General features: G+C 44.2%; 1 protein-coding gene across 13 annotated transcripts in view; it reads left to right on the forward strand.

Moving 5' to 3' along the window:
• RIMBP2 (RIMS binding protein 2) overlaps positions 1–19,194 on the forward strand; it is a 358,745-nt gene that overhangs the window by 209,010 nt on the left and 130,541 nt on the right. For all 13 annotated transcript variants that reach the window (XM_039910269.1, XM_029057608.2, XM_039910266.1 and 10 more), the window contains one exon: positions 7,255–7,344. In XM_039910269.1, the coding sequence (XP_039766203.1) occupies positions 7,255–7,344 (90 nt within the window). The remainder of the gene's footprint in view (positions 1–7,254; positions 7,345–19,194) is intronic.

Genomic DNA, 19,194 nt, shown 5'->3' on the forward strand with positions numbered 1-19,194 from the left:
TCATTTCACGTGTTGTTGAGTGAAGGAAAAAATGAAATGAATGTGCCTCTCTTTGTTACATTGTTACAACCAGTTGTTACTAATTCTTTGATCTTAGTCTATGCTGATTAAAATTAAAGCAGTATTAACAATGTGCATATATAGGCTCATGTGTGTTTGTATATATACAGGCACTCCTATATGCCTGCACTTATACTTCCAGCAGCCCAACATAAATGTGCAAAATCAATAGTACCGTTGAGCACTTACTCTGTGCAGAGCACTGTACTGAGAACTTAAGAGATTTCAGTGAATTTAGGGGACTGAATCCCTGCCCCAAGGCATGGACTGTAATAACAGGGATAGAGTGTCCAGGAATCTAGGGGGCTTGGATTCAGAAATCCTGCTAGAAATTGATGTGTCTGTGTGTGCATGTGTGTGTGTATATATGTATGTATATAAATGCAATATATTATGTCATTACAAACTATATTAAACGTACTACTAAATATAGTTGGAGATATATTTATACTTCACGGAATGTATTAAGTAACAGACAGTAAATGTGTTCTATTGATACTATATTACATTAGATATTTTATACACTATGAATTATTAATTATATTTGAATACATATGACTGTATACGTATTAGATAAATATACACACACATATATCAATTTCTAGCAGGATTTCAGTTTCCAAGCCACTTAGATTCCCAAACTCTCCATCCCTGTTATTACACTGCATACCTTGGGGGCCTTATTTATATAAAAATATATAAACATACATATACACTATATAGACACTTAGTACAGTGCTCTGCACACAGTGTGTGCTCAATAAATACCATTGAATGAATATATGTATTATATAGACATTTAGAGATAGGGAGAGAGAGAGGGATGATGCAAAGTGTAAAAAGTGAAAGGAAGAAAAATACCAATTTTTGAAAATGTCTTCGTTTCAGAAACTCTTATATGTAGACTAAAGTTCATTTTTTCCTTATCTTTCACTTGACTGTCTTTCAGGTCAAGAGGGTTCTGACAGAAAATCCTCTGATGCATCCGATTAGTAAAAATATACCGTCTTCTCTGGCTGAGATGTTGTACATTGTCTTCCTTTCCTCGTTGCTGTTCTTTTTTCCTGAAATTTTCTCTGTCATTCCCCTCTTCTCCTCCTGACCTTATGTCTCCCATTGTTTCTTTTAATCTGTCAGTCATCATGTGTCTTCCCCTCTCCATGTGCCATATTTTCTAGCACTTTGTCCCTCTCTCTGACACCTGTCTGCCCAATCTCTGCCCGTTCTTTCTCTTCCAAATTCCTCTCCCCATTTTACCCTGCCACTCAGTGTTGATGACATCCTTTGTCCCTTTTCTCCACTGTTCTCTTTTATGGTTTAGTTGCTTCTTCCCCCTCCAGAATTTTTTTCCTTTGTTCCCTCTTCCTGCTTTGGCTTCCTTCTCCTATGTCAGTCTGTTTGTTTCACTCTCCAGTCTCTGTGCCCTTCTCTCTCTCGCTCTGTCTCTCCCTCCCTCTGTCCCTACCCCTTCTCACCCCTCCCTTCCCTCCCTCCTTCTTTCTCCCCCCCCCCTTCCCTTCTCTCCCTCTCCCTTTCTCTTCCTCTCCCCTTCCTCCCCCCTTCCCCTCTCTCCCCTCTCCTTCCCTCTCTCCCCCCCTTCCTCTCTCTTCCTCTTTCCCTCCCTTTCTTCCTTCCATTCCCCTTCCCTATCTCCTTCCCTCTCCGTTATCTCCATCTCTGCTTCTTCCTCACAGCTTAGAAAAATTGAGGGGCCCAGAGCATCCCTTTTCTCACTGAACTGCATCCCTGCTTCTCGCACAGCTCCTTGCTGACATGTTGGGCAGGATAGAGACAGGGCAAGAAGGCGAGGAGAAGGGAAGGGCCCTCTTCAACCTTCACAAGGATCAATCCCTTGTGTCCTTCCACCGGGGAACATTAATAATAATAATGATGGTATTTAAGCGCTTACTATGTGCAAAGCACTGTTCTAAGTGCTGGGGGGATACAAGGTGATCAGGTTCTCCCACGTGGCGCTCACAGTCTTCATCCCCATTTTACAAATGAGGTAACTGAGGCACAGAGAAGTTAAGTGACTTGCCCAAGGTCAGCCAGCTGACAAGAGGCAGAGTCGGGATGAGAACCCATGACCTCTGACTCCCAAGCCCGGGCTCTTTTCCACTGAGCCATGCTGCCTTCTCCACTTCTCTTCCAAGATGCCACTGCCAATCCCTCTATCTCTGCTGTTGGGAGGAGGGTGGAGTCCACTATGGCCTAGTGGCTAGAGCACGGACCTGGAAGTCAGAAGGTTGTGGGTTCTAATCCCAGCTCTGCCACTTGTCTGCTCTGTGAACTTGGGCAAGTAACTTCACTTCTCTGTGCCTCAGTTTCCTCATCGTAAAATGGAGATAAGACTGTGAACTCCATGTGGGACAGGGACTGTGACCAACCCAATTTGCTTGTATTCACCCCAGTACTCAACACAGTGCCTGGCACACAGTAAGTGCTTAACAAATACCAAAATTATTGTTATTATTATTACTTCCACCATGCCAGCTAATCTCTACCTAAACCTGCTCACACCCAGAGAGATGCCAACCCTGAAGGAGCAACCTAGAATAATTTTTAGATCCCGAAATGTCTTCATTATCCCTCGAATCTGGGGTACTTATGTGAGTCATTTCCTCTGATTTCCCCTTCTAGCGTATAAGCTCCTTGTGGGCAGGGATCTTGTCTGAGTACTCTGTCATACTCTCCCAAGCACCTGGTATCATGAGAAGCAGCATGGTGCAGTGGATAGAGCAGAGGCCTGGGAGTCAGAAGGTCATGGGTTCTAATCCCGGTTTTGCCATTTGTCTGCTGTGTGACCTTGGTCAAGTCACTTCACTTCTCTGGGCCTCAGTTACCTCATCTCTAAAATGGGGATAGATACTGTGAGCCCCACATGGGACAGGGACTGTGTTGATTATATCCACCCCAGCGCTTAGTATAGTGCCCAGCACATAGTTAAGCACTTATCAAATGCCATCATCATCATTATTATTATTATTCAGTCATTCATTCAACTGTATTTATTGAACGCTTACTGTGTGCTACGCACTGTACTAAGCGCTCGGAAAGTACAATTCAGCAACAAATAGAGATAATCCCTGCCCGCAACGGGCTCACAGTCTAGAAGGGGGAAACAGACCACACGGTAAAAATCCAATACAGCCGATTGATTTCTAGTCTACCAGTGGGGTTTGGAGTCAGACTCAAAGAGTTCATTCACATCGGATCTTTGCGATTAATGTGGAAATGCCACAGAACCACTTAATCCACGATGAACTAAAAATAGCCAAGGAGCAGAGATCTGTGTATGTGTGTTTTAAGGAACTAACGGGAAAGTAAGGCCGCACTGACGTCTGTAGACGCTTTTCTCCAGGCCATGTGAAACCTTGAGTAGTGCCAGATTGCAATAAGTTGGCAGAAGCCCGCCGCCTGCTGGGTCATTTTACTGGCAGAGTGTTAGGTTTAATGTGAGACAAATAGAGGTGCCTGAAGCTCTCTCCAATTTCAAATTAAGTAACCCGCTTTCACTCGAAAGATTTGTCATCAAAATCCAAAACGTGTTTCATATAAGGCTGAAAGAAAAGTCAGCCCCACTGTCAGCGTTCTGGATATAGGTATACTCCTCCTTTGCTTTTATTGTTTAAGGCAAAAGGATACGACTAATCTATAATCCTTTTTTTTTTACCTAAATGCTTAATGATGCTACTGACCTCTGTAAGTCATGAGATAGGTTTTTTGAAAGTTTAAAGCCACTCCGCATTCCGCATTTCCAAAACAAAATAAGAAAAATGGAGCCCTCTAAAGAAAGTTGAACAGTGCTCCGTGCTTAGAACGGTTCTTGGCACATAGCGCTTAAAGAATATCATCATTATCATTATTATTGTTATTATTCAAATAGCATTTTTCTTCCTCACTTCAAGAATTTTCAGTCCTGTTTTCTACTGAAACGTGAATTTCCTTCAGGCAGATGCAACTGTTATGGGGAACTGGGATGAATATTCTTTTTTTCTAGAGGCTTGGATTAATCATTATGTTCTATAAAATTTTCTTTTTTTATGAAAGCTGGGTGTTTGTGTCTGTTTCAAAGACCGAAGATGATGTTTCATAATAGTAGCTATAAACATTGAATCCAATACTGCCCTAAATGTTTTAAGCATTTCCTTAGCTAGGGGAGCTTTTCTTGGAGTCTGGTCGAAGAAGACCCTTGTGGGGACTGTGTGGAAGAAGTTCTATCTCTTTCATTCCATGCAGACATTTGTCATGGAAAATATCACCTCTTTTCAAATGACCAGATTGTTTTCCTCCTCGGTTTAAGCATCACAGGCAATTGATTATAGAAGCAACATGGCCTGTTGGATAGATCACAGACGTGGGAGTCAGAAGGACCTGGGTTCTAATCCCACTCCGCCACCTGTCTGCTGTGTGACCTTGTCTCTGTACAGATCTCTGTACCTAAGTGTCCTCATCTGTAAAATGGGGATTAAGACTGTAAACTCCATGTGGAACAGGGATTGTGTCCAACCTGATTTGCTCGCATCGCACGCTCCGCTCCTCTGCCGCCCACCTCCTCACCGTCCCTCGGTCTCGCCTATCCCGCCGTCGACCCCTGCGTCACGTCCTCCCGCGGTCCTGGAACGCCCTCCCTCCTCACCTCCGCCAAACTGATTCTCTTTCCCTCTTCAAAACCTTACTTAAAAATCACCTCCTCCAAGAGGCGTTCCCAGACTGAACTCCTCTTCCCCCTCTACTCCCTCTGCCATCCCCCCTTTACCTCTCCGCAGCTAAAGCCTCATTTTCCCCTTTTCCCTCTGCTCCTCCACCTCTCCCTTCCCATCCCCACAGCACTGTACTCGTCCGCTCAACTGTATATATTTTCGTTACCCTATTTATTTTGTTAATGAATTGTACATCGCCTCGATTCTATTTAGTTGCCATTGTTTTTACGAGATGTTCTTCCCCTTGACGCTGTTTAGTGCCATTGTTCTCGTCTGTCCGTCTCCCCCGATTAGACTGTAAGCCCGTCAAACGGCAGGGACTGTCTCTATCTGTTGCCGACTTGTTCATCCCAAGCGCTTAGTACAGTGCTCTGCACATAGTAAGCGCTCAATAAATACTATTGAATGAATGAATGAATACAGTGTCTGGCACAGAGCAAGTATTTAACAAATGCCATCATTATTTTGATTGTTATTGTTAGCAGCCATGTCAGGACTGAATAGTGGGGAGATGCAGTGTTAGGGATCCTGAGGAATTGGCAGCTAGGGATCCCCGAAACCCTTCCAGGAACAGAGCAAGTAGTCACAGGAGGAGGTGCCGTTCCTCCGTCCGATGTAGTTTGACGCCAGTCTCTAGAGGTGGATCGTTGAGTGGTTACATTTCAGGGACAGTCAGAGCAGACGCCCTTCCTTTCCGACCTCTGTGCTCATTAAAATGCTAGATTCGTCTTTCAGGAGAGTACAGATGGTTAGTCATTGTATCCTCCATAAATTTCATAAATTAGAGTAGAAAGGACAACTATCTAGCTATCCAGTTTGACGTAAAGGCATAATATATCCTCTCCTTTTCATTTATCATTCTTTTCTGGCAGCAGCATTATTTTATAGAAGCAGCTTGGCCTAGTGGAAGAACACAAGCCTGGGAGTCAGAAGATCGGTTCTAACCTTGGCAGTGCTACTTTTGTGCCGTGCGACCTTGGACAAATCATTTAATTTCTCTTCATCTATAAAATGGGGATTCAGAATCTAGTCCGCTTCCTACTTAGACTGTGAAATCCATGTGGGACAGTGATTGGGTCTAACCTGATTCCCTGGTGTCTACCTCAGTGCTTAGTTCAGTGCCTGACACCTAATAAGCACTTAAGTACCACAGTTATTACTGTTGTTGTTGTTATTAGTAGTAGTTTTATCATGGACACAGAATGAGGAATGTGGCTACCAACTCTGGTGGATTAAACTCTCTCAAGTGCTTAGTCCAGTGCTCAGCACTTAAATACCATTGATTGATGGTTAAGTGGTGTTGGGGTTGCAAGATAGGAAGTTGCTGAGGAAGAGCAGGGAAAAAAAAACACCCAAAAAACCTCTTTTAAGATCTCTCAGTCACCATTCAGAGTCCTGGCAAGGTCCCCGGTGGTCAGAGAGGAGGTAAAAGAAAGGGGATTGAGAGAATGTGGTCAAGGTGTAGCAAAACAGAGCTTCGGCCAGAAGCTGGAAATAATGGCAGCGGATAGATGAGTGTGGTACTCTGAGATCCAGAAAGGAGCAGTTATTTTTGAGCAGAATATCAGAGAAAATTGTGAGATAGAGGCAAAAGTCAAGTAGCCAGGCAAGGCCCACAACCAACTTGGCGCCACTGGAAGGACGATCTTTGTGTGTGCCCAGTGAAATTGGATATCCAGGTTTCACTTTGACCTTATCTGCCACCCATGCGTCCTGTGGTGAAGCTCACCATCAGTGGCATCTTTGAATATGAAGGACAAATATATATGAACTAATATTTATGCATGAGTATATATGCGCATACATATATGTAAATACATAAATGGATATTACATATGAGAATATATATGTGTACGTATATATTCATGCATAATATCCATTCATGTATACGTGTAATCCTATGCACATACTAAAGTCCTATACACCTACATAAATTTCAGCTTCATTTCTTAAATTCTGCCTCTCTTTAAAAACTCCACTTCCATGGTCTGAGTTGTTATATAAGGAAAAGCTAGTCCGTGAGGTGATTCTAAGCCTCCAATCTTCTGTTTCTTTGCAAAATATTAGGCAAGAAAAAAATGATCCCTGGGTGGCTTTGATAAATGCTAGTCCATTGTGTGCCCTGTGACTACCCTAGAGCAGTCATCTATTGTCGATTTTCTATTCCTTTGGCTCTTGTATATTCGGGTTATACAAGCAGCCAATTGTTCTCTTATCCACAGTGAATTATGGCCCGATGATAGTTCCCCATGACCCCACACATAAAACCTAAATCTTCTGATCATTGGTTTCAAGCTCTGCACCAGCTGGCCAAAGTCCCGCAGTACGTAAGTGGTGGAGCTGGGCTTAGAACCCAGTTTCTCTGTCGCCCCGGCCCATGTTCTTTCCACAGGCCAACCCGGGTCTCGTAGACACCAACCCAATCCGCTTTGTTCAGTCGAGATGTTCTGTTTTATGGTGGCTTACGATGATGCCCTTTCCTCTCTTCTAGGAAAATGAAGTGAAGGATGTTGCAGAAGAACAGAGTCGTCTGAGACTTCAGTATGCTGGCTTTTCTCCCGGAGTCCTGCAGTATGACCAGGTAACTATCTTCAGGATTTGTTTCCTGACCAGGCTGAAGAAAGCCCTAGCTGCTCTCTGGAGACTCGGGACAAAGAGTTCAATTTCTTAATAGTAACTGTGGTATATGTTAAGTGCTCACTATGTGCCAAGCACTGGGGGAGATACAAAATAATCAGCTGGGGCACAGTACCTGTCCCACATGGGGATTTCCTAAATTCACAGTTCAGAAAGCTGTTAGTAATTAACAAAGGGCTATATTCATTCAGTGGTATTAACTGAGTGCTTACTTTGTGCAGAGCACTGTACTAAGCTCTTGGAAAGTACAATTTAGCAATGAAGAGAGACAATCCCTGCCCACACCGGGTTTATAGTCTAGAAGGGGGAAGACAGACAATAAAACAAGAAAACAGGCATCAATATAAATAAATAGAATTTATTTATAAATATATTTATAATTCTTTATATTAAATCAATAGAATTCATGTAGCGTAAGTAGCCACAATCCCTGCCCTCAAGAATCTTAAAATCTAGTAAATGAGTTTACAGTTTTAGGGAGGGGTTTACAATCTAGTAAAGCTCATCTTTCTCTTCCTCTTAGGCATCGGTTTTATTCTGCTGACTTATCTCACTGAGATCCTAAACAAATGAAAAAAACCCCAAAAAAGTTTTGTTTTGCTTTTTTGGGGGTGTGGAGGGGTTAGAAAAAATGTTACTGTAAAATTAGAAGAAAGCAGCTGCAAAATGATAAGCCAATATTCTGCCGGATCGTGCAATAGAGTAGAAAGCAGAGCACTATGTATGCAACTCCTGCGAACTATTAGGTCATAATAATAATATAGACAGGATTAATTAAGTGCTGACTCTGGGCCAAGTAGTGTGCTAAAATTCTGGTACAGATAAAAGATAATCAGATTAAATCTAGCCTTATCCTACCCAGGGCTCCCAGCCTATGAATGAGGGAGAAGGACTGTATACTCAGTGTGGGCAGGGAACGTGTCTGTTAATTGTTATACTGAACTCTCCCAAGTGCTTACTACAGTGCTTTGCACAGAGTAAGTGCTCAATAAATACAATTGAATGAATGATGAATGTACAGGTATTTTATCGCCATTTTACAGATGGTGAAACTGAGGCTCAGGGAAGTGCCCAATGTCACAGCAGGCAAGTGGCCTAGCTGGGATTAGAACCCAGGTGTCCTGACTTGCAGTCTCTTTCCCGTAGGCCATGCTGCTTCCTTATTCAGTAATTAGTTAATAAAACAAAGAAGCCAAGATGACCAAAATATTGAGAACATTCTGAAGCAGGGCATCACGGTCCCTCTGGATTCACCATTCGAGCGTTACCGTTCTTATAGCAAACCTATTGTGTTAGAAGAAATAAGCAGTGAAAATATCACTTTAAAGTCTTTGAAAAAAATGCTTTGATATTTCTGGTCAAATATTAAGAGATTTCCACTTGGTACTCATGAGAACTGAAGTTCTTGGCTATGGATGATGATGGAATTTCTCCCTTAAACCAACCAACAGCCCCAGTAGCCAGACTTCAGGTCTGCAGGATTGAGAGCAGGGAAGGAATTGATTGTTAATATAGTGCACCCAGCAGTGGTACTCACATATCTGGTCCCTGCCCACCATGGTTCCACTGTGGTGGAGCAGACAAGTACGCAGGCAGGGGTGCAGTGCCTTGTGAAATCCACACAAAGGATTGTTGGTTGTTTGGACGGTCTCGCGACGTCGATGGTGGGCTGTGATTTCACATGCCAGCATCGGTTTGTCTTGGGAGCTGCTCGGGCAATCAGTCAGTGGTATTGATCGAGTGCTTACTTTGAGCAAAACACTGTACTAAACACTTGAAAGAAGTCAATAGAATTAGTTGACCTGACCCCTACCCTGAAGGAGCTCGACGTGGAAAACAGACATTAAAATAAATTGCAAGTAAGGGAACCAACCAAGGATAAGGGTACGTATAGAAGTGCTGAGGGGGTTGGGGGATGAGGGCAGTACCTAAGTCCTTAGGGAGTGGGGCTAGGTGCATGGATGAAGAGAGATGATTTTAGAAGGATTTTGAAGATGGGGAGAGTGGTGGTCTGTTGCATAATAATAATAACAGTGATAATAATAATGGTATTTGTTAAGCACTTACTATGTGCCAAGCACCGTTCTTAGCACTGGGGTCGATGCAAGGTTATCAGGTTGTTCCATGTGGGGCTCATAGTCTTAATCCCCACTTTACAGATGAGGCAACTGAGGGACAGAGAAGTTAAGTGACTTGCCTAAAGTCCCACAGCTGATAAATGGCGGACCCAGGATTAGAACCCGTGACCTCTGGTGCCCAAGCCCAGGATATTTCCACTAAGCCACGCTGCTTCTCTTTTATTTAAAGGAGAAAGGTCCAGGTAGAAGGGAGGACGTGAGCCAGGGATCTATGACAGGTGGGGTGAAAGGGAAGGACAGTGAATAGGTTAGTATTAGAGGACTGAAGAGGGTGGGCTGAGTGGGAGAGGAAGAAGGAAAAGTAAGGGGGAAGAGAGCTGATTGAGTGTCTTGAATCTGATGAAGAGTTTCTGCTTAATGTGGAGGCGGATGGGCAATCATTGGAGGCATCTGATGAACAGGGAGATGCGCACAGAAAGATACTTTAGAAAAATGATCCGGGCACCAGAGTGAACTGGTGAGGGGATGCAGTAGTTGAGGCTGGATGTGTGGTGGCTCTTTGGATGGAGAGGAAGGGGTAAATTCTGGAAATAATAATAATAATAATGTTGGTATTTGTTAGGCGCTTACTACGTGCCGAGCACTGTTCTAAGCGCTGGGGTAGATACAGGGGAATCAGGTCGTCCCACGTGAGGCTCACAGTTAATCCCGATTTTCCAGATGCCTCAGTTACAGAGAAGTTAAGTGACTTGCCCACAGTCACACAGCTGACAAGTGGCAGGCCCGGGAATCGAACCCATGACCTCTGACTCCGAAGCCCGGGCTCTTTCCACTGAACCACGCTGTAGTACCTGAATATGTGGGTTGAACCTCCCCACCCCAGAGAGATGTGTCAGGATAATACCAAGATTGCTGTCCTTTTTAGTCTGCTTTTTTATCTGGGCTCCTGCTGAGTCTGTGGACCATGTGGACTAGCCCAGGCTTTGCTCCCAAACTTCACCCTTCACCCAGCAGTCATTCCCCTACTTATAAAGCCAAGCTAGAACCCAGGCATCCTGCTTGTCAGAACTGGACTCTCGCCACTGGATCCACAGCAGAGCTGGCAGCCTGTGATATGTCTACCAACTCTACTGTACTGTCGGACAGTCGGTCGTATTTATTGAGCACTTCCTTTGTGCCGAGCACTGTATAAGTGCTTGGGAGAGTACAGTTCAACAATAAACAGACACATTCCCTGCCCACAACCAGCTCACAGTCTAGAGGGGAAGAGAGACATCAATATTGTACTTTTCCAAGTGAATACAGTGCTCTGCACGGAGTAGGTGCTCAATAAATTCAATTGGCTGGTTCACTGAATAGATCTAGTCAATCCTGTACTATCTTATGTAGCAGAGTTTGGCTTTCTCCCTCCCCACCTCCAAGTCCTTCCTTTCTTACCCGGCAGGAAGCCATGAGCTTCTCAAGTCTTCTAATAATGTCCCCGAGTGCTTTGTTGACAACTGACAATCCTGATATGCTGGACTTCATCCGTGAAATCCGCTTTTTGAAAGTAAACTCTAAAGCCTCCTTCCATGTTGACTGCTGAAAAGGACTTTGTTCAAGAAGGATGTCAGAAAACACAAATCGGTGGCTCAGTACAGTATTTCCCTTTCGAAGGAGAAAGGCGACTCAGATATCACAGACATATTAAAACTGTAGAAAGACAGGCAAAGGGGAAGACGGAGAAGATGGGAGGGGTAGGAGGAAGGAAATAAGTCACCTCGATCTATCTTAACATGGCGGTGCTCTAATTTCCTCCTGCGAGACCCTCAACCTTGGAAGGAGAGTAAAATAAAGTTGAGAATCACCGGTTTAAATTCAAGCATCAAATCACACATTCTTCAGGGATCATAAATTCCTGCTCAGTGCAAAGTACCCGGGTTAAATGAAGGCCTAGTAAAGTGGCCTGGGAGTTTGAGAGCTTTCCAGAAAATCACAAGCACGATACAGCTTCATGATTTATGGAAAAATCTCAAAAAATGCTTCAGATGCACAGGACAGCTGTTGGAGTCTATGCAAGTGCTTCCCCAGTACCCGTTCATAGCCTGTTTCCTGGTGTCAACTTCGGTATTCCTCCGCCGGGGACAGGAATTAAGAGTGAATTGAATTTTCAGGTCCTTTAATTGTGCTGTCCATAAAATTCTTTGCCTGTTCCTTCCCTGACATGGACATGCAAATAAATGGTATTCAGAGGCTATAAAGGTAATTTCTTTATGGATTAATCTGTTGAGCTCCCAAGACTTTTCAGTGCCTCAGTTTCCTCTTCTATAAAATGGAGATGAAATACCCGTCCTCCTTCCTACTTAAACCGTGGAGCCCATCTGGGACGGGGACTGTGTACAACCTGATTATCTTGTATTGATTCCAATGCTTGGCACACAGTGCAGTGCCTGTCACTTAGGTCCTTTGGCAGAGAGCGTGTCTACCAACTCCATTATATACTCTCCCAAGTGATCAGTACAGTGTTCTGAACACAGTAAGTATTCAATAAATACCACTGATTTGAGTTTGTGACCTTGTCATAAAGTGGGGGAAGGGGATAATTAGGTTGAGAAGGATGTCTGGGAGAACATGCAAGAGCTGATTTTCCCCTTGGAAAAAAAAAATCCACTGGTGCAAAATGCCATATTTCTTAATGGCACTAAAGGTAGCATCTTTGTTTCCAACTTCATGGAAGAGTAACAAGAAGCAATATGTTCGTTTCTTGCCCCCGAAGATATGAGTATTAATAGAGGAATCTGCAATTCATCATGAATGCTCTTCACTCTCTGTGTGGGGGGAAACAGCCTGGCCACCTGGATAAAGCACGGGTCTGGGAACCAGAGGAGCTGGGTTCTAATCCCGGCTCCACCACTTGCCTGCTGTGTGACCTTGGGCAAGTCACTCAACCCCTCTGTGCCTTAGTTTCCTCAACTGCAAAATGGAGATTCGATATCTCTTCTCCTTCCTGTTTCGATTGGGAGCCCCATGTGGGACAGGGACTGTATCTGGCCTAATTAACTTGTATCCTCCCCACCACTTAGAATAGTGCTTAACGAATACCGTAAAAACAAAACAAACCTGCGAGAAACCCTTTAAAATGGTGTTGCCCACCCACCATCACTTTAAGCTGTCTATGGGAAGGCTCCCACCTTCCTATTTAGCCATGCTCAAGGACGTGTATAATGACCTTGTTGGTGGTGCACCCTCACTTTGTGGGTAAGGCCGGGAGTTAGGCGTACCTAGTGGTAATCCCGCCACCCGTCCTGTCCTGTCTTGGATGCCTGGAAGCACCCAGACAGCACCCCTCTCTACTGTTCTTGCTGGGCTGAATCCCACCTATCACCCGCCACATAGCGCAGGCCCTCAAGGTACCTCAGTTTAAGGTTCCGTATTGCCGTAGAGCAACAAGAACGACGGATGCTCCTGCCCTCTGACGCTACTTCCTTCTGTGCAAATTTAGGAGACAAAATCAAGCTACTGAGCCCTGTAAATCCCAAATAATAATAGGAATAATTTATGGTATTTTGTTAAGTATTCACTATGTGCCAAGCCCTGAGATGAACAGTGGGGCAGATACAATGCAATCAGATGCAGTCCCTGTCCCCTGTGGAGCTCTCCGTCTAAGAAGGAGAGAGAACAGATATTTAATCCCCATTTTACAGATGAGGAAACTGAAGCGTAGTAAAGTCAAGTGACTTGCTTAAGATCTTGCAGCAGGCCAGTGGCATAGCTGAAATTCAAAACCAGGTCTCCTGACTCCCACTCTTGGGCTTTTTCTAGGTAGACCAAGCCATTCTCTCTTTTTCTGCAAATTAACTTTTTAAAAGTGGCAAGAAATCCCCAACCAGTAAGAATTCACAGTTTTTTATACTTATATGAAGCAGAAGAATTGTCTGGTACATTCCCAGGATTCAAACAATATCGTTAGGTCACTTTATCTCAGTAACAGGTGCTTTAGTTTTTTCAGTATGCTATTCCCAGGCTCCTTCCTCTGCCTGAAGGAGAATCATGTCGAAAAACTACAGAAAGATTTCCTAATCCCAACAGATCTGTGTTAGTCCTCTCTTACTGCTTGGATGACACACTGCTAGGAGAGGTAATGCTTCTGTTTTACTTTCCCAAGCGCTTATTTCAGCACATTGAGCTCAGTAGGTGCTCGATTGAATACCATTACAACCACAAGGCATTTCGTTAGACGGTTTTTTTCCCCTCTCTAGGAATCTTTTAAGGAAAATCACTTCTAGACAGGTGAGGTTTGCACAGGTTGCTTTCTGAACTTCCTCTTAAATAGTATAAGTGGTACTGCTAGCAAATTTTAGCAGCAGGAGGAATGGGTAGAAAGTTAAACAAATGGGTTGAATTTTATACAGTGAATGTAGATGGGCCTTCGCTGCTTTGTGGCTGAGAGAACTTCACAGATGCCGTATCTGTCCTCTGGGGTAATATAAAGCATGATCTGCCACGACAAGATTGTAAATAACCTAGTGAGAAGCGCGTACGCCTGGGAGTCGGGAGACGTGGGTTCTAATCCCTGCTCTGCCACTTGCCCGGTATTGTGACGTAGGGCAAATCACATACTTTTCAATGCCTCAGTTTCCCCATCTGTAAAATAGAGATGAAATACCTGTCCTCCTTCCTACTTAAACCGTGGACCCCATCTGGGACGGGGACTGTGTACAACCTGATTATCTTGTATTGATTCCAGTGCTTGGCACACAGTACAGTGCCTGTCACTTAATAAGTGCTTAATAAATACCACTATTATTATTACCAGTCAGTCAACCAATTAATGGTACTCATTGAGCAATGACTATGTGCAGAGCACTTTGCTAAGTGCTTGGGAGAGTACAATACGGCAGAATTAGCAGACATGCTCCCTGCCCATAACGAGCTTACAGTCTAGAGGGGAGACAGAGATTGATATAAATAAATAATTTAAAATATGTAATTTAAAGATATGTACATACGTACGGGACAAATATCAAATGTCCAAAGGTCACAGATTCGAATGCAGAGATGACACAGAAAGGAGAGCGAGCTGGGAAAAAGAGGGCTTAATGGGGGAAGACATAAAACTATCTGTCACAGCACAACTTTGCTGGATCAGATTTGTGAAGAGAATGGAAAACAGCAAGGTCACGCCTGTAGCTGAAATGGGAATAGTAAATAAAGGGGTGGACAGAAGAAATCCTCTGAATATCCAATAAAGGGAAAAATATAGGTATAAAAGCACAGCAAGAAGTAGCTGGGAGATAGATTCAGAAGACAGATCAGTGAAACTTTTGCCAGTCAGAAATGGAGTAACTGTCTTGGAACAGAACCTTGAAGAAAATTGCCACATGAAGAAGACATTCATTCATTCATTCGGTAGTATTTATTGAGTGCCTACTGTGTGCAGAGCACTGTACTAAGCGCTTGGACGGTACAATTTGGCAACATGAAAACAGTGTTAGTTTTTTGGGTAATCTAGCCAACATTCAATCAATCGTTTTTACCGAGTGTTTATTGTGTGCAGAGCAGTGTACTAAGCGTGTGGGAGAGTACAATATAACAATAAACTGGCACATTCCCTTCCCACAGCGAGCTACGGTGTATGAAGGGGTAGTGCCTGCATACGCACTATGAGGATGAGGTGGTCAGTCACGCATTGGTTTTATCAGCCAGCTCTCGCACTCACTGCTGGAAACCGCAATATCGGTAAATAGCATAACTTTTACACACTTGGATGGATGGATGGATAGATAGCTGTGCCTTGAGTGAGAGAGATTCAAGAAAACATCTCTTGTCCAGATCACTAGAGGTGACCCCCAGGAGTAAGACTTTTTTTTTATAGCTAGGGAACGAGAACTAACAAGGAACATCAAAGCATTATTGTATGAGTGGAACTAATAATATTCATAATTATGGAACTTGTTAAGTGCTTACTATATGCCAAGCACTCTTCTAATCACTGAGTAGATAGAAGTTAATAAGGTTTGACACAATCCCTGTCCCACAATGGGCTCACACTCTTAACAAACTCTTATGGGGATGAAGACTTTGAGCCCCACATGGGACAACCTGATTACTTTGCATCTACCCCAGTGCTTAGAACAGTGCTTGGCATATATTAAGCGCTTAACAAATACCGTAATTATTGTTATCCACATTTTACAGATGAAGTAACTAAGGCACAGAGAAGTAAAATCACTTGCCCAAAGTCACACAACAGACAAGTGGTGGAGTCAGGATTAGAGACTGTAAGCCCGTCAAACGGCAGGGACTGTCTCTATCTGTTGCCGACTTGTTCATTCCAAGCGCTTAGTACAGTGCTCTGCACATAGTAAGCGCTCAATAAATACTATTGAATGAATGAACCCCAGGTCCTTCCGACTCCTAGGCTCGTGCTGTATCCACTAAGCCATGGAGCCAAATGTTTTTGGTGTTCTCATCCCTCCAACTCTGTTTACTAGTCAGTTATCTAGGTCAACTGTCTTTACCACTGTGTGCTATGACGTTTTGATGTACACCATATGTAATTTGATTTAATGTATGTCCCATATGTTCTTAAGCAGACAGCTTGCAGAGGACAGAACTGTGTTCACATTTTGTGAGTGGTTTGTACCAGCTACAGAGACGGTTGGCATTTTCAAGGACCTCCCTTGAGCAAGCACAGAAGAGATAGGTTGGGGAAAGCCCTCCGAGGTAAAGAAAGTTTAGCCTTAAGGCGATGGGCGAGGCACCCAGGGACACGTTGAGCTATTCCCAAATGTGCTTTCCGAGAATAGGGTAAGTGAACACAAATCCACACAGGAACCTTAGATTCTGAACACCTCCAGTGGCTTAAAGTTCAAGTGGCAAGATGGGGCGAAAAGGTTAAGTACCGTTATTTGTGGAAAGAGACCTTGGACCCTCAATGATTGTTTATTGAGCACTTACTGAGTGCAGAGCACTGTACTGAGGAATCAACAATACAGTTGAGTTGGTAGACATGATCCCTTTCCACATGGAGAAGCATATCTGGGGAAGTAACATGACCTAGTGGAAAGAGCCTGGGCCTGAGAATCAGAGAACCTGGGTATTCACTGCAGCTCTGCCGCTTGTCTGCTGTGTGATCTTGGGCAAGTCACTTCTATGTGCTTCAGTTTCCTTAACTGTAAAATGGAGATTCAATACCCATTCTCCTTCCTATTTAGACTGTGAGCTCCATGTGGCACAGAGACTGGTATTTATTGATATATTCAATGGTATTTTTTGAGTGTTTACTGTGATGATGATGTTGGCATTTGTTAAGCGCTTACTATATGCAAAGCGCTGCTCTCAGCGCTGGGGGGATGCAAGGTGATCAGGTTGTCCCACATGGGGCTCACAGTCTTAATCTCCATTTTGCGGATGAGGGAACTGAGGCACAGCGAAGTTAAGTGACTTGCCCGAAGTAACGCAGCTGACAGGCGGTGGAGCCGGGATTTGTTCAGAGGACCGTACTAAGCAGAAGATCAGGAAAGCCAATCCCAGGAGTTTGAGAACTAGGATTTTCCCAGGGTTACTTGGCACTGGCTGGAACATTGTTTGTGCTGAATGAATGAATGGAAATCCTGAATGACTCAGCCCAGGAAAGTGGAGCATGAAATAAGCATGCCACAGTGAGATCCAGTGTCAATCACTCAGTCAACCGATGATATTCATTAAGGTTTTCTCTCCATTAGACCGTAAGCCCATCAAAGGGCAGGGACTGTCTCTATCTGTAACCCATTTGTACATTCCAAGGGCTTAGTACAGTGCTCTGCATATAGTAAACGCTCAACAAATACTATTGAATTGTAATGGACTGTAAGCTCATTAAGGGCAGGGAATGTGTCTCTTATAATATGTTGTATTCTTCCAAGTGCTCAGTACAGTGCTCGGCACACAGTAAGCGCTCAATAAATGCAATTAATGGGTTGATTATTGAGGTCTTACTGTGGGCAGACCACTGTACTAAGCGCTTGGGAGAGTATAATTCAGCAGAGTTGGTAGACACGATCTTTGTCCTCAGGGAGCTTACAGTCTACAGGGGGAAGACAGACATTAAAATAATTTATAGATGGGGAAATGGTAGAGAAGCAGGATATTTACATATGTGCTGAAGGGCCGGATGTTGTGTGCGGTTGGGTTTATTGTGTTCGTTCCACTGGGGAGAATGCCACAGTCAATAGTTCATTCATTCAGTAGTATTTATTGAGCGCTTACTATGTGCAGAGCGCTGTACTAAGCGCTTGGAAGAATACAACTCATGTAATGGGCTGGGTCGCTCTTTGACAGATTTTATACTGGACAGTGTGGTTATCTGTTGGCCTGAGCCCTGTCCTGTAGAGTGAATGGGGTGTGAGGGTGTCAGCAGAGGAGGGTCCGATATTCTTGAGTACTATCAGTGACAGCCCTGTGAGAGCAGAGTGGCATCGACCACTGTCGAAGACCAACAGCGGCTTTCGGGGCTGTGAGCTTCCTCGTGATGAGGGATGTTGGGCAAAAGTGAATGACTGGTTCAACTCAACGCTCTTAGATTGAGACCAACCCCGAGGGACAGGAACTTGGTCTAATTCCCACCCGTGTTTTCTCTCCCATTACTCAGTACAGTGCTCTGCACTCCTACCTCTCCTCCCTTCTCTCTTTCTACCGCCCACCCCGTAGGCTCCGCTCCTCCGCCGCCCACCTCCTCACCGCCCCCGTTCTCGCCTATCCCGCCGGCGACCCCTGGCCCACGTCCTCCTGCTGTCCAGGAACGCCCTCCCTCCTCACCTCTGCCAAACTAACTCTCTTCCCCTCTTCAAAGCCCTATTGAGAGCTCACCTCCTCCAAGAGGCCTTCCCAGACTGAGCTTCCTCTTTTCCCTCTGCTCCCTCTCTGCCCCCCTTCACCTCCCCTCATCTAAGCCCCCTTTTCCCCCCCTTTCCCTCTGCTCCTCCCCCTCTCCCTTCCCCTCCCCTCAGCGCTGTGCTCATCCGCTCATTTGTATATATTTTTATTACCTTATTTATTTTGTTAATGAGATGTACATCCCCTTGATTCTATTTATTGCTATTGTTTTTGTCTGTCTGTCTCCCCCGATTAGACTGTGAGCCCGTCAATGGGCAGGGATTGTCTCTATCTGTTGCCGAATTGTACATTCCAAGCGCTTAGTACAGTGCTCTGCATATAGTAAGCGCTCAATAAATGCTATTGAATGAATGAATGTATAAATGCTTACTAAATACTATTACTACGAGGCCTCGCGCAATGTAATGGCATCGTATGGAGGTTCACCTGGATTCCCCCATCCTCCAACCTAGAATCTTTCTGCAAAGGGAAAGCAGACTTCTAGTGGACTTTATGGTCATTATCACATGATTTTCAGCTGCAGCAGCAGCAATTACTTAAAGCCAGAAAAGTGTGAAATTCCATAGAGAAGTAGGATGGTGGGAGTGATGAGAGCTGCCTATTGGAAATGATGGAGCAGCCTCGATCCAGATGTGAAGTCAGGACCAAGATCTTGCATGGAGGAGTCGATAACGGTGCCCTTTCTGAAACTGAGCAAAAGTGCCAGCAGGTCCCTCTGCAGGCCTCAAAATAATTGCTCTGGCCACTTATGGCTTCTCTTACCATTGTTTGTGAATTTCCATTAGCTATATTCTCCCACTGGCCTAAGGTACGTAGTGCCATGTCAAATGCACACTCTGATCCCATAGGGATGATGATAT

This window comes from Ornithorhynchus anatinus, chromosome 2 (assembly GCF_004115215.2).
Source record: "Ornithorhynchus anatinus isolate Pmale09 chromosome 2, mOrnAna1.pri.v4, whole genome shotgun sequence".
Classification (NCBI taxonomy): domain Eukaryota; kingdom Metazoa; phylum Chordata; class Mammalia; order Monotremata; family Ornithorhynchidae; genus Ornithorhynchus; species Ornithorhynchus anatinus.